This window comes from Phascolarctos cinereus, unplaced genomic scaffold, assembly GCF_003287225.1.
Source record: "Phascolarctos cinereus isolate Bilbo 61053 unplaced genomic scaffold, phaCin_HiC Scaffold_4;HRSCAF=312, whole genome shotgun sequence".
NCBI classification, from domain to species: Eukaryota; Metazoa; Chordata; class Mammalia; order Diprotodontia; family Phascolarctidae; genus Phascolarctos; species Phascolarctos cinereus.
Window position 1 is genome coordinate 713,116,390 of NW_027555847.1, and position 12,865 is coordinate 713,129,254.

A 12,865-nucleotide genomic window follows, 5' to 3' on the forward strand; every position below is an offset into this window, starting at 1 on the left:
TGTTCATATCCTTTTACCATTTATCAATTGGGGAATGGCTTGTATTCTTGTGAATTTGACTCAGTTCTCTCTATATTTTAGAAATGAGGCCTTTATCAGACACTGGTTGTAAAAATTCTTTCCCAGTATTCTGCTTCCCTCCTAATCTTGGTTGTATTGGCTTTTTTTGTGCAAAAACTTTTCAATTTAATGTAATCAAAATATCCTTTGATCCAGCAATACCACTTCTAAGTCTGTATCCCAAAGAGATCGTAAAAATGGGTAAAGGACCCACGGGTACAAAAATATTTATAGCAGCTCTTTCTGTGGTGGCAAAGAATTGGAAATTGAGGGGGATGCCTGTCAATTGGGGAATGGCTGAACAAGTTGTGGTACATGAGTGTAATGAAATACTGTTGTGCTATAAGAAATGCCTCATGTTTAAGACTGGACATGGAGTGATCTCTTCTGTCTTCTAGGCACAGCTTGAGTATTGCATTGAGTTCTGGGCACCCTATTGTAGGAAGGATGTTAACCAGCTGGAATATATACGTCCAAAGCAAGGGGGACCAGAACAGTGGAGGAACTGAAAACCGTCTGGATGTAGGGAAGGAACCAAAGATCTTTCTCCTGGAGAAGAGAAGAACTTAGAAGACCATCCTGAATCATGTGGAGGAGAGATTCACCTCTGTTTGCTTTGCAGAACTAGGAGTAGGGGGTGAAAATTTTAAAAAAAACGCGGTTTAATAAAATCTTTACCTTGAGGACAAACTATTTAACACCCAGAGTCAAGTCAGCTAGCACAGTACTAAGCAAATGCAAACAGAAAGAAAGATAGGCCCTACCTTCAAGGAGCTTCCATTCTAATAGGATACAATGATATAGTAAAGGAAGCCGAAGACTGAGCTGATGGTGGGGCGGGGATGGTGGAGAAAATTTGTAAAATCTGGAGTACAGCTCAGAGGGGAAGGAAGACCTGGTTGGCTAGGATGTTCTCCTTAAAATGGAGGTTCTCAGAGGAACCAGCCAGTTAGAGGAAAAAGGCCACTTTTCCAGTGTGAGAAGTCCCAGGGTGGGGTGAACTTCCAGGGTCCCCAGAATGAGGAAGGAGTGTGGCCTGAAAGGGAAGGGAAGGGCCTGCCTTGCCCTGGCAGCTGGTGGGCTCGTCCTGAAATGGTGGCTAGAGGAGGGTTTGTTTGGTGGATGGTGGAAGGGAGTCTTGTTCGGAGGTGGTTTGGACAAAGTGGCTGCTGAGCTCGCTCCCACCCTGAGCTGTTGGGCTTCAGAATGTCTGAGAATTAGCCTCACTGTGGGTTGACTTCCGTAGTTGACCTTCTTCTTGTTCTCCTTTCTTGTCCAATGAGAGTCTGAGCCACAGAGGTTTTCAGACCTTGAAATTTGGAAGCATCACAGAGATATCCTAGTCAAAACCCCTAGTTTTATTGTAAACATGCGCTCAGGATCTAACTTGAAGACAACCCAAGATCTATTTAATTTTTTTTGGCAAATCAGAAACCGTGGAGAAGAGGTTTGACAATGTTATCCCACTGAATATTAGCTTGGTAACCGAAAAGGCATGTGGGGAATAGAGGCATGTCATTATACCTATAATAATGTTATTGTGTGACAGGAAATTAAAGGGGGAATTTTTTTGTATGTGATTGTTAGTGATGGAAGGGAGATAAATTCAGATAACACTAGGTGAATTGTGTGACTGCTAGGTGTTCAGTTTAATCCAAAGGCTTTCTGCATTGAAATGTATCAAGTGAGAGTTCATTTGTTTTTTTATATGAGTTGTTAGGAAATAATTTTTTTTAAGGCTGTTGGAAGAGATTACTTTAATTTGTTACATAAAGCTCCTTTTTTTCTCCTTTTGTTTTAGAATTAGGCTTAATTACAATGGTGCCTGGTAACATTTGCTTCAGTTAAATTGTATTAGCATTTCCATTATGCTGTATTTATTCAGAAATTGAGAACTCCACCTTTAAGGTTTGCTTTAAGTAGTACCCTAGCCTTTTTCCTCAGAAAAGCATAATGATTTTAAAAGCAGTGTGTGTTTTAAGTGAAATCGGTAGCCCTGACATCTGTTAGGGCTTTTCTGATAATTAATCTATTAAAACTGTGATGTACATTTTATAGGTAGCATTATCGTAACTAATGAGTAGATTGTAAGCTGCTTGAGGGCAGGGACTGTCTTTTGCCTATTTTTGTGTCCTCCACACTTTGTTCACCGACTGCTTCCCTGTTCTATGCAGACAAGCCTTTGTCTCCCCCGTTTCTCAATAGATCCATCCATCCCTACTATCGTCTCGTCAACAGTGGAAGCTACCACTTTCTCTTCTCTCACTCTCTCCTTAACTCTGTACAGTCTGACGTCTGACCTCATCCTTCCACTGAAACTGCTCTCTCCAAAGCTACCAGTCATCTCTGAGTTGCCAGACCCAGTGGCCTTCTCTCCGTCTTCATCCATTTAGACCTTCCAGACCGCTCTGCAGCCTTTGGCACTGTCAGTCGCCTTCTTTTACTTGATGCTCTGTTCATTACTGGCTTTCCTACTTCTCAGAGACCACTCCTCCGTTTTCTTTGCTGGATCTTCAGCGATGACACGCCCCGAAGCATGATGTCCCACAGGGCTGCCTGCGCTCTGGGCCTTCTTCCTTTCTCTGTGTGTAATGTTCCATTTGGTGATCCCCTCAGCTCCCATAGATTCAGCTGCCGTCGCTTTGCTGATGATTCTCAAGTCTGTTTATTCAACCCTTACTGTACCAGGCAGTCTCACATCTGGGCCTTGAGTCAAATCTAGCCCCAATCATTTATTATGTGACCCTGGACAAGCTACTTAATCTCCATTTGCCTCATTTTCTTCAGCTATAAAATGGAAATAATACCAACACCTGCCTCACAGGGTTGTTGTAAGAATCAAGTGAAATAATATTTGTAAAAAGTGCTCAGCATAGTGGCTGACGTGTAAGAGGTGCTGTGTCAGTGTTTAATCTCGTTCCATTTTTCCTGTCATCACCATCATCATCATCATCATCATCGTCATCATCATCATCATCATCATCACCATCACCACCACCACCATCACCATCATCATCATCATCATCGTCCTCGTCATCGTCGTCATCATCTCCAACTGCCTTTTAGACATCTCAAACTGGATATCTTGTAGACATTTTAAGTTCATCTTGTCCAAAACTGAACTCACCATCTTTTTTCCCTGTTTCTCCCCTTCCAAACTTCCCCTTTTCCTCTTAAGGGCGCCATGATCCTCCCAGTCCCTCAGGCTTGCAACCTAGGTGTCACACTTGACTCTTCATGCTCTCTTACTGCCCATATTCAGTCTGTTGCCAAGGCCTGTCAGTTTTACATTTGCAGCATCTCCCCTCCTCTTCCTCTCCTCTGTTATTGCCACCCTCTCGTTGCATGCTCTCATCTCCTCATGCCTGAACTGTTACCCTGCTCTGCTGTGGGTCTGTCTGCCATCAGTGTCTCCTCCCTCTAATCCATCCTCCAGCCACCAAAGTGATTTACCTGAAGTTTGGGTCCAGTCATGTCGCCCCGCTCCACCCCTCCTCAGTAAACTCCAGTGGCTCCCAGTCACATCCACGATCAAATATAAAACCTGCTGCTTGGCCTTCAAAGCCCGTCGTCACCTAAGGCTCCCTGCCTTTCCGATCTTCTTACCACCCCTGCCACTCACCAGTACTCTTCTGGCCGGTGACATTGGCTTATTTGCTGTTCCTGGAACAAAATTCTTTTAATTCTAACCTCATCTCCTTTAATTCTAGCAACTTCTCTCTGTTGATGATTTCCTGGTTATCTTGTATCTCGCTTGTTCACACGTAATTGTTTACGTGTCGTCTTTCCCATTAGATTATAAGTTCCTTGAGGGCAGAAACCGTCCTTTACCTTTCTTTGTATCCCCAGAGTTTAGCACAGTGCCTAGTATGTAGTAGGTATTTACTGAATGCTTATTGAATAACTGACTATAAATATTTTTTACATATACTACCTTTTCCTTTATCTGTGATCTCTTTTTGGCTGTAGGTCTAGCACTAGCCTCAATGGGCATGTACTGTTCAGTAACTTTTTGTGTATCCTTCCAAATTGCTTTCCACAAGGGCTCTACCTTTTACAGCCCCACCAACAGTGCATCAATGTGCTTGTTTTCCTGTAGTCTGTCTAACATTTGTCATTTTTGCCAATCTGATAGGTATGCAGTGGAATCTCAGAATTGCTTTAATTTGTATTTCTTTAATTATTAGCAATTTGGAACATTATAAAAAGAATATGGTTATAGATAGTCGGGGTTTCTTACCTTTAGAAGTGCCTGTTCATATCCTTAGACTTTTTTATTAAATGGGGAATGGCTCTTGTTCTTATAAATTTGAATCAGTTCTTTTATATATCTTAGAAATGAGACCTATGTTCTTATTGTATCCCTTCCCTATGTGTTCCCAGAGAACCGTTTCTTCTAATAAAGAATAAAAAAAGAGAAATAACAAAAAAAAGTTCTACGAAACAAACTAACATATGAAAGAAGTCTCACTTTCTATATAGTATTTCACACCCATGGACTCCCACTTCTGCAGTCACTGTGGGGCAGGGTGTCTCCTCTGAGCTGTATCTTGAAGGAATTCAGGGACTCCCAGAAGTAAGTGGTGATGAAAAGGGAGCAGATTCTGGGCTTGGCTAGTGTTGCCCATAGCAGCAAGATAAGAGTCTCCAAAGACTGGAAGGTGAGTATCACACAAATCCGAAGGAGAGCCTCCTGGTGAGTGTGAGCAAGTTGCAACATGGAACCTGATATGAAACCTTCAAGAAGAAATGACATGGAGATGTTTGATAGAAAAAGAAGCTGGGCTTGTTCTGTGGGAGGGGGAGGGATGACAGGGGTCGTGCAAGTACTTCACCGGTGTCCTGGAGCTGTCGGGACAAATGCAGGAAGGCTCCTGGCTTTTGGGGGAGGGCAGATCCTCTGTGAAGAATTTGTGAGTGGATACGAGTCACCTATGAGAGGTTGTTATCAACATCTTTCCAAGGGAACATCATAGGGTCATAGATTTAGATCTGGAAAGGACTTCAGATGCAATGCGTCTAACCCCTTCTTTTTAAAATGAGGGAACTGAGGCAGACAGAGGTGAAGTGACTTGACCAGAGTCAAACAACTAGGAAGTATCTGAGGTGGGATTTGAACTCAGGTCTCCTTGCCTCCAGGTCAGGTCTCTTTCCACTATTCTCTGCTTTTTCTCCTGGCACATAAAGGGTCCTTGAACCTCTGCAGTTCCTTTTCCTCTTCTGATATCCTCATTGGCACCTCTGCTTCAGTGTCAGGCACTGGGATTTGAGGGTAAATGACTATTCATTTTCTTAAGAACATTGATAAATTTTACGTCAGGACATCTAACCTGGTGTGCATAATGTGCTTTGGACTGCTTTTAGTCTTATTTTTTTAATTTGTGTTCTTCTTATCACCTCTTACCACAGGTAAAACTTCTGGCAACTACATTTGCTAAAGTACAGAAAAAGTCACTGACAATTTGAGCCTCCCAGGCCTTGGTCTGGTGCCTGAGTGCCCTGCCTGTTTCACTGGGACTCATGTTTCAGTGTTACATTAGACAGTTAGAGGATCTGAAATCTAGAACTGGTTAGCTAGCCCAGCCCTCTCGTTTAAACTTGCAGAAACTGAGGCCCAGAGAGGGAAATGCCTCGCCCAAGTGGCAGAATCAGAATTTGAACCCAGAGTCTCTGACTCCAGCCAAGAGGTTTTCCACTGTATTGTCCCACACCATAAGCTGAAAGTGTTGATGTAATGATTAAAATGATATGCAGCCAAAAATAAAAACTGGGAAGGGAATCAGTATCCACTGTTGGTCTTGAGTCTTTGCCTCAGTGGATTTGCTCCTCTCTGCCGCACTCTGTCCTGGGCTCCTGGGCCGGTCTGATCTGGCTGCTGTTGCCCCTCCCCCCATGCCCACCCCCATCATCCTGAGCTGGTCTGTGTACACATGGCCTGTCCTTGCCTGAGCCTAGCCATGCTTAGTTTTCAAAAGGAAATTCTCCTACAAATTAAGGGAAAAGCACATACGAGGAATGAGGCCTTGGAGCATGACTTACGTGAAGCCTGGGCAAAGGCCAGCGTGGCTGGCTGAGACACTGTGGTGGGGCCACCGATTCAGAGGTCACAGCCTTGTCCTGCTCTCCCTGGGCTGCTTGTGCCATCCCCTCTTCCTCCAAGGTCTAGGTCATCTGCCCATTTCTCAGGGCCCCCTTGGTCATCTTCCTGATATTTGGGAGTGCTGAGGTTGCCCCTGCCTTAGTGGTCTTTGCTCTCTGGGAAGGACAGCAGCCCTTATTCTATTTGTTACTCTGTTGCCTTTGGCCTTGGCTTCAGCTGCCTTGGCTTCCCATTTGCAAAAGCAAGGAAACCTGTCCAGAGAGTCCAGCAGAGCTGGGGAACAGATTGATCCCTTCCCAACTGGGGCCATTTCAGCATTGAGTTATTCTGTTATTATGTTCTTCTGCAGAAATCATCGTATTTTCGGACACAATCTGAAAAATGTTTTTGTTTGCTTTTAGGTTTTTTGCTTTTTAAAGATTTTTGTTTAAATGAAATTGATGAAGCTGTCCCTCAGGTGAAGTTTTATGAAGAGGTAAGAAGCAATCCTTTTCCTAAAAAGCTTTCTGTTTCAAGAGGTCTTTCAAAGTGAACCTTCTCTGTTTGTTTATTTTTTTAAATTACAAGCACAAACCTATTCAGATATCTTTAGAAATATTTACCTGGTTACAAGGAATCATGAAAGATCTAGTGGGCACATAAATGCTTTCCTAAATTCCAATTTGTTTGTGTAAGTCAACAAAGAGGGAGAGAGTTGGGTCCTGTGGGCAGGCTTGGCCCTGCTTATACTGAGGAAGAGGAAGAAGGGGTTTTGATTTACATGAATCTTTGACATCAAAGAGATTATCTTTATTTTCAATGACAACTGAAGTTGGCATTTGTTAGTTATATTTAATGCCATTAAGCATCTCAGGAAGAAACAAACAGAGGAAATATTTTGTGACCTTCATTAGAATAGAATAGAGTTTCCTTTCCACACTGTCATATGTTCAGCTGCAGATATTTCTTGTGCCCAAAGGATAGTTACAGTATGTGGGTATAAACATTAGGAATATGACATTGTATGTTAAAACAGAAAATAAACATATTTTATCAGCAGAGATCTGGAGTAGCAGTATTCTTTCTAAATTTGTTAAAAACTAATTAAACTAATAATGACTCCCCCCAAAAAAAAAGACTCTTTAAATGCCTGGCTTATTATCACCAACATTTTAAAATTGTCTTTGTTGTTAGAATACTTGGAATGTGTAGAGGAAATATTAGGTAAATGATATTGTCTTTGCTAGAATGGTAACAAAACTATTTAGAGTTAGCTCTAAAAGTCCACATTCTGTTGAAGACATTTCCTTTAGATGAAACTACAGTACATTGTTTTTTTTAGCAAGAATCTCACTGTTAGCATTTGATTCATCTGCGTATGTCCCTTTAAATACTACAGAACTCTGACCAAAGGTAAGTGTGACTATAAATTGGACACACAGTAGGAACTTTTTTTTTAAGCTGGATTTTTGGTAACAAATTGTTTAGCAGGTAAAGACAGTGTGATAGAGGTCAGTCAGTCAGTCAGTCAGTAACCATTTAGTAATCAGCTACTATGTACCAGGCACTATACCAAGGTCTCAGGATACAAGGAAAGGCAAATCCCTGCTCTTGAGGAGCTCACAGTCTAATGGAAGAGACAATATGCAACCAAATATGTAAAAACAAAATATATACAGGATAAATTGGAAATAGTCAAGAGAAGGAAAACCCTGTCATGAAGGGGGATTGGGAGGCTTCCTGCAGTAGATGAGGTTTTACCTGGGGTTTGAATGAAGCCAAGGAAGCCGGAAAGGGGAGGGCGTCGAGTGAGGAAGGAGAGCATTCCAGGCGTGGTAGACCCCTAGTGAAAATGCCTGGACTGGAATCTGAGGAGGTGATGTCTTATTCCAGGAATAGGCAGGAGGCCAGTGTCACTGAATGGCAGAGTATGTGAAAGTAAGTGAAGTATAAGGAGGCTGGAAAGGTAGGAAGGGGGCTTTGAACACCCATTTCTTAATTTGATCCAGGGAGCCCCTGGAGTGTATTAGGTGGGGAGTGGCAGAATCAGACCTGTGCTTGTGTCCAAGATCACTTGGACAGCTGAAGAATGATGGACTGGAGTGGGGAGAGAGTTGTGGCAAGGACACCAAGCAGCAAAAAATTGTTAAAATGTTTTTGTTCAAAAATTTTCCTAATGGGATGTGGAGAATCACCAGTACAAAGAAGAACAGCCCTCCCTTCCACTTCAGGCCTCCCTTCTCCTGCTGCCTTTGTCCTTTGAGGGTACAGAGATGGTGTGTTCTCCACTCAACCGTGAACATTCTCAAACCTGCTCATACCCTTTCCATCCCAAGAACTCTGAATTCCTGTAGATCATCTTCCAAAACCCATTTCACACCCCCTACCACCTGATTCCTCATTCCCATCCCCTTCAACCCTCCTACACCAAAGGTTAATCCTAACTCTACCACCCCCCCTCCCGACTGTGCCTTCTGGAATGCCTGTTCCATAGGCAATAAACTTCCCTTCTTCCTAATTTTTTTCCTCTTCCACTCCTTCCATTTGTAGCTCTTACTGCAGCTTGGCTCCCCTCTGATGACCCAGCGTGCCTGGGCGCGCTTTCTAGTACTTGGCTGCATCATCACTCATTCTGGTGGGCTCACTGGTTAAAGTGGGGGAATTGGAATATTCCTTGCTCCCCATTGCCACTTTCAGATTCTTTCCCTTCTTCTACTGCTCAGTAGTAACCTTTCTTCCTTTGAGGGTCATGCTGTTCACATCTTCTACCCTAACAGAATTCTGGCAGCTGTTGTCTACAGACTTCCCTTCCTTCCTCAATGGGTTTGATACATGACTTGTAATTTTTCTCTCCTCCCCAACTCCTGCCCTCCTACTAGGGGACTTCAGCATATGTATTGATTCTCCCTCAATACTCAAAAACCACTCAGTTCTTCAACCTACTCACTTCCCTTGAACTACTCTTCCACCCCACCTTAGCCATACATAAAGATGGTCATATGTTGATCTTTCCATCACCCACAAATATACTGCCTTCATGGTCAAGAATCCTGAAATTTCATTATCTGACCATAATCTATTGGCTTTTCACCTCTCCCTCTGCCTTCCTTTACATAACCCTACCCTCTGTCCACACCATGACCTCTAGTCTTTTGACCTCTCACTTTTCTCCCAGGCTGTCTCCCCTTCACTAGCCACCCTCTTCTCTTCTCCCCTGTCTTGACTCCTTAGTGAACCAATTCAACTCTACACTGTCCTTTTGTCTTTAATCCTTGGCCCCCTTATCATATCAACAATTACACCCAGCCAAAGCTCAGCCTTGGATCATCCCCACTATTTGTCACCTTTTCTCCTATGCTTGGGCTGCTGAATGAGGTGGAGAAAATCACTCAGCTGTTCTGACTGGGTCTGCTACAGAACCCCAGTTGGGCCCTCATTGCCACTAGGCAGTGCTGCTATGCCTCTTGGATCAATTCGCTCTCCTGTTCTCCATCAAGGCTCTTCCAGACTTTTTCATCCCTCCTCAAACTTCCCATTTCTCTTCCTCCTCCTCCTCTGTCAGTTGAGAACCTTTCCTGATGTTTGACAGAGAAAAATTGAGGTCATTCGCCATAAACTCTCTCTTCTCTCCTCTTCCTCAGGTGAGGATGATTTGGACCCAGGTGACTGGAAGGGTGGTGGCACCCTTGGAGTGAGAGTGGATTTTATGGGAAAGATAATGAATTCTTTTGGGGGCATGCCCAAGTATGAAATATTTGTGCCACACATGCTTGGAGATGGTAATGAAGCCCTTGGCATTGGAGGAGTTCCTTCTAGGGTGTCTGTTGTGAGATCTCCTTTGACTTAATGAGTTGACTAAATCCTGAAGATAGGAAGTGGATTAGATGCCGAGGTCAGACAGGGAGTTAATGGCAAGATTAGTGTGACCAATGAGGGATCAGATTTACCATCGAATTGAAGAATTGAGACCAAAGATTTTGACAAGAATTGAGACGTTGCTGAGTCCTAGATGGTACTGTAGGAAGCCGGCTTCAGACTTCATGCACACCCTTCTGGTGGGGTGATTCAGAAACAAACAGGCTTGAGGACAGGGCCAGACAAGGAGTTCTCTGGCCACGGTGGCAGGGGGCCGGGCTGGCTGGACGTTGCACAAGTGGGCCGAGGCCTATGCCGCTGGCAGAGCGCCTGCAGAGCTGCAGGCCTCCCTCTGTGGGTCATCTCCTGGTTATCCTGTCTGTGTTTTGTTTGTTGTCTCCCATGTTAGACCAGGAGCTCTGTGGGAGCAGCAGCTGTGTCCTCAGGACTTAGCAGAGTGCCCAGCACAGAGGAGGTGCTTCCTTAATGCTTGTTGACTAACTTGATTGGCTGGAGCAAATTCAACATTTGTGCCATTAGCTTCCTTTTCCTGAGGCGTGGCAGCATGAGAGCATCAGATTAGATAAGCCCTAATGTATTTCCCAACTCTGAAATGCTGATCCCTCTAGGAAATCCTGGTTTGTTTTAATTTTAATGTGGCTTTATGTCCTTGGTCAAACTGGATGCTTGACTTCTGGTTTGGAAAATACAGCCCCCGGAGTGGCTGAATGTATTAGCAGCATGGTGTCTGTTAAAGGGGTGTCGAGCAGGAACTTTAAGTGGGGCAGATGCTTTGACTGACTCACTCAACTGCCCACCTTCCAGGCACTTTCCCCAACTTTTGATTTGCATCCTCTTGGTGGTCCTAAATCATTGAATTTCTCTATCAAGTGATAGAATGAATCTCTTATCTCATGAGCTCCTCCTTATTTATGACTTCAGATTTCCAGAGTTTAGCTTCCTTCCTTCTTTTCTACTTGGGTTAGTCAGTTCCACTTAATCTTTTAATTACTTTTTGGGGTACTTAAAATTTATAATTGAACCATTGTAATTATAATGCTACACTCAGTTATTTGGCATCCCCCATCTTTCCAGGGTAAATACCATTTCCTCCATGAAACCTTCTCTGATTGCCCCAAGTAAAAAATGATTTATTCTTTCTCATATCTTATAGAGTGTTTAGTTTGTACCTTAGGATCTTCTGTTCAGTTTTTTACTGAAGTTATTTGTGTATGTTGTGTTTCCTCTATTGGATTATAAACTCAGGGTAGGGATTGTGCCTTATTTAATATTCCTGTCTTTGACAGGGCCCACCTGTGCTTGAACCTAGTTGTTCTAAATAAATGTGTCAAATTGAATTAATGAGCAGATGCTGCCTTCTATCACATGATGTCACGTAGCTGAAATTCCCTGTTTGAGGTTTCCACATTATGTGAAGACGCTTACCAACTCTTAAAAAAAAAGAAGAAAAGAGTTTTTTATATTCCCTAATCTTGACCGTGCCTTTTCCATCTGTTCCACTTGCCTCCTGTTCTCTAAACAAGGGTTGCCAATGTTGGAAAGGAAGAGAAAACTTGATTTTTGGTGCCAGGTAGCAGACAATCAATTCCAGTTCTACTAAAAATAGAAATGTACTGTTGAATAAAAGTAGTTAACATGAACATTACAGTGGTTATAATCATGGCCTCATTTTATAGGTTAAAATCCAAAGCAAAAGATGTCTTTAGGCAGTTTCACTTGTGTAGACAATATAGTTAGTTTCACTTATGTAGACAGTGTAGTTAAGTTTCTAATGTACTTGGGCACAGAAAACATATATACTGAAGAAAACAGAGCAATCATGTTTGGTGACAATGTCAACTTTTCTTAGAATGTACATGGAGTAGTAAGTGTTCCAAGTGGGGTCAGAAGGGATGATGAAATTAAACTTTTTTTCATGTTATTGCTGAATCTGATACTTTATTTGGAAGATAAAGTGTTGTTTGAAGCACCCATTTGAAAGCCACAGGATGATAGAATCAGAATAAATAAGGTTGATCACTTAATTCACCCCAACCTTCATTACAGGTCTGTGAAGTGCACAAGCATCATGCCTCGATACTGGCTGAGGTAGATACGCCAATAAATGAAATCTCTTCTGTCTTAATGGATCCAACAGTCTATCAATCAATGAATCAATAATCAGTAAACATTTATTAAGCACCTATTATATGCCAGGTGCTATTCTAAGCACTGAAGATACAAAAAGAGGCAAAAGACAGTCCCTGCCCTCAAGGAGCTTAGAATCTAATGGAGGAGGCAATATTCAAACAGATGTGTGTGTGGTGTGTGTGTGTGTGTGTGTGTGTATAAAACTTGTATAAAAGATAAATGGGGGAAATGAACAGAAGCAAGGCACTAAAATTAAGTAGAGTTTGAAAAGTCTTCCCACAAAACATGAGATTTTAGTTTGGAATAGAGCTATGGGATGGCAGCAGGGATGGGTGGATCAAGAAAGGGTTTTTCGAGGATGGGGAAGACATGGGCATGTTTATAGGCAGACAGGGAGAGACTGAAGATAAGTGAGAAAGTAGAGATGATAGAGGGGGCAGTCTGCTGGAGAAGATGGGATGGAATGGGATCACTTGTGTGTATAGAGGGGTTAGCTTTGCTAAGGAGAAGAACTCCCTCTTTATGTGAGGCAAACATGAGACAGGAGAGAATGCTAGAAAGCATCTAAAAAATGTAAGGTAAAAAGAAAGGGGGCAGTAAATTGCCACAGTGATACCAGTATTGGACTTGGAGTCAGTTAAAATCCGATCCTCAGGTGCTTTTGAGCAAATCACAGAATTGCCTAGAGTGAGTTGGAAGGTTTCTCAGTGTCCATTTAGC

The 12,865-nt window shown here is 42.8% G+C and overlaps 1 protein-coding gene across 6 annotated transcripts in view; it reads left to right on the forward strand.

Annotated features, from left to right (window-relative positions):
- GRK3 (G protein-coupled receptor kinase 3) overlaps positions 1–12,865 on the forward strand; it is a 180,258-nt gene that overhangs the window by 80,254 nt on the left and 87,139 nt on the right. For all 6 annotated transcript variants that reach the window (XM_020996593.2, XM_020996594.2, XM_078154395.1 and 3 more), the window contains one exon: positions 6,562–6,635. In XM_020996593.2, the coding sequence (XP_020852252.1) occupies positions 6,562–6,635 (74 nt within the window). The remainder of the gene's footprint in view (positions 1–6,561; positions 6,636–12,865) is intronic.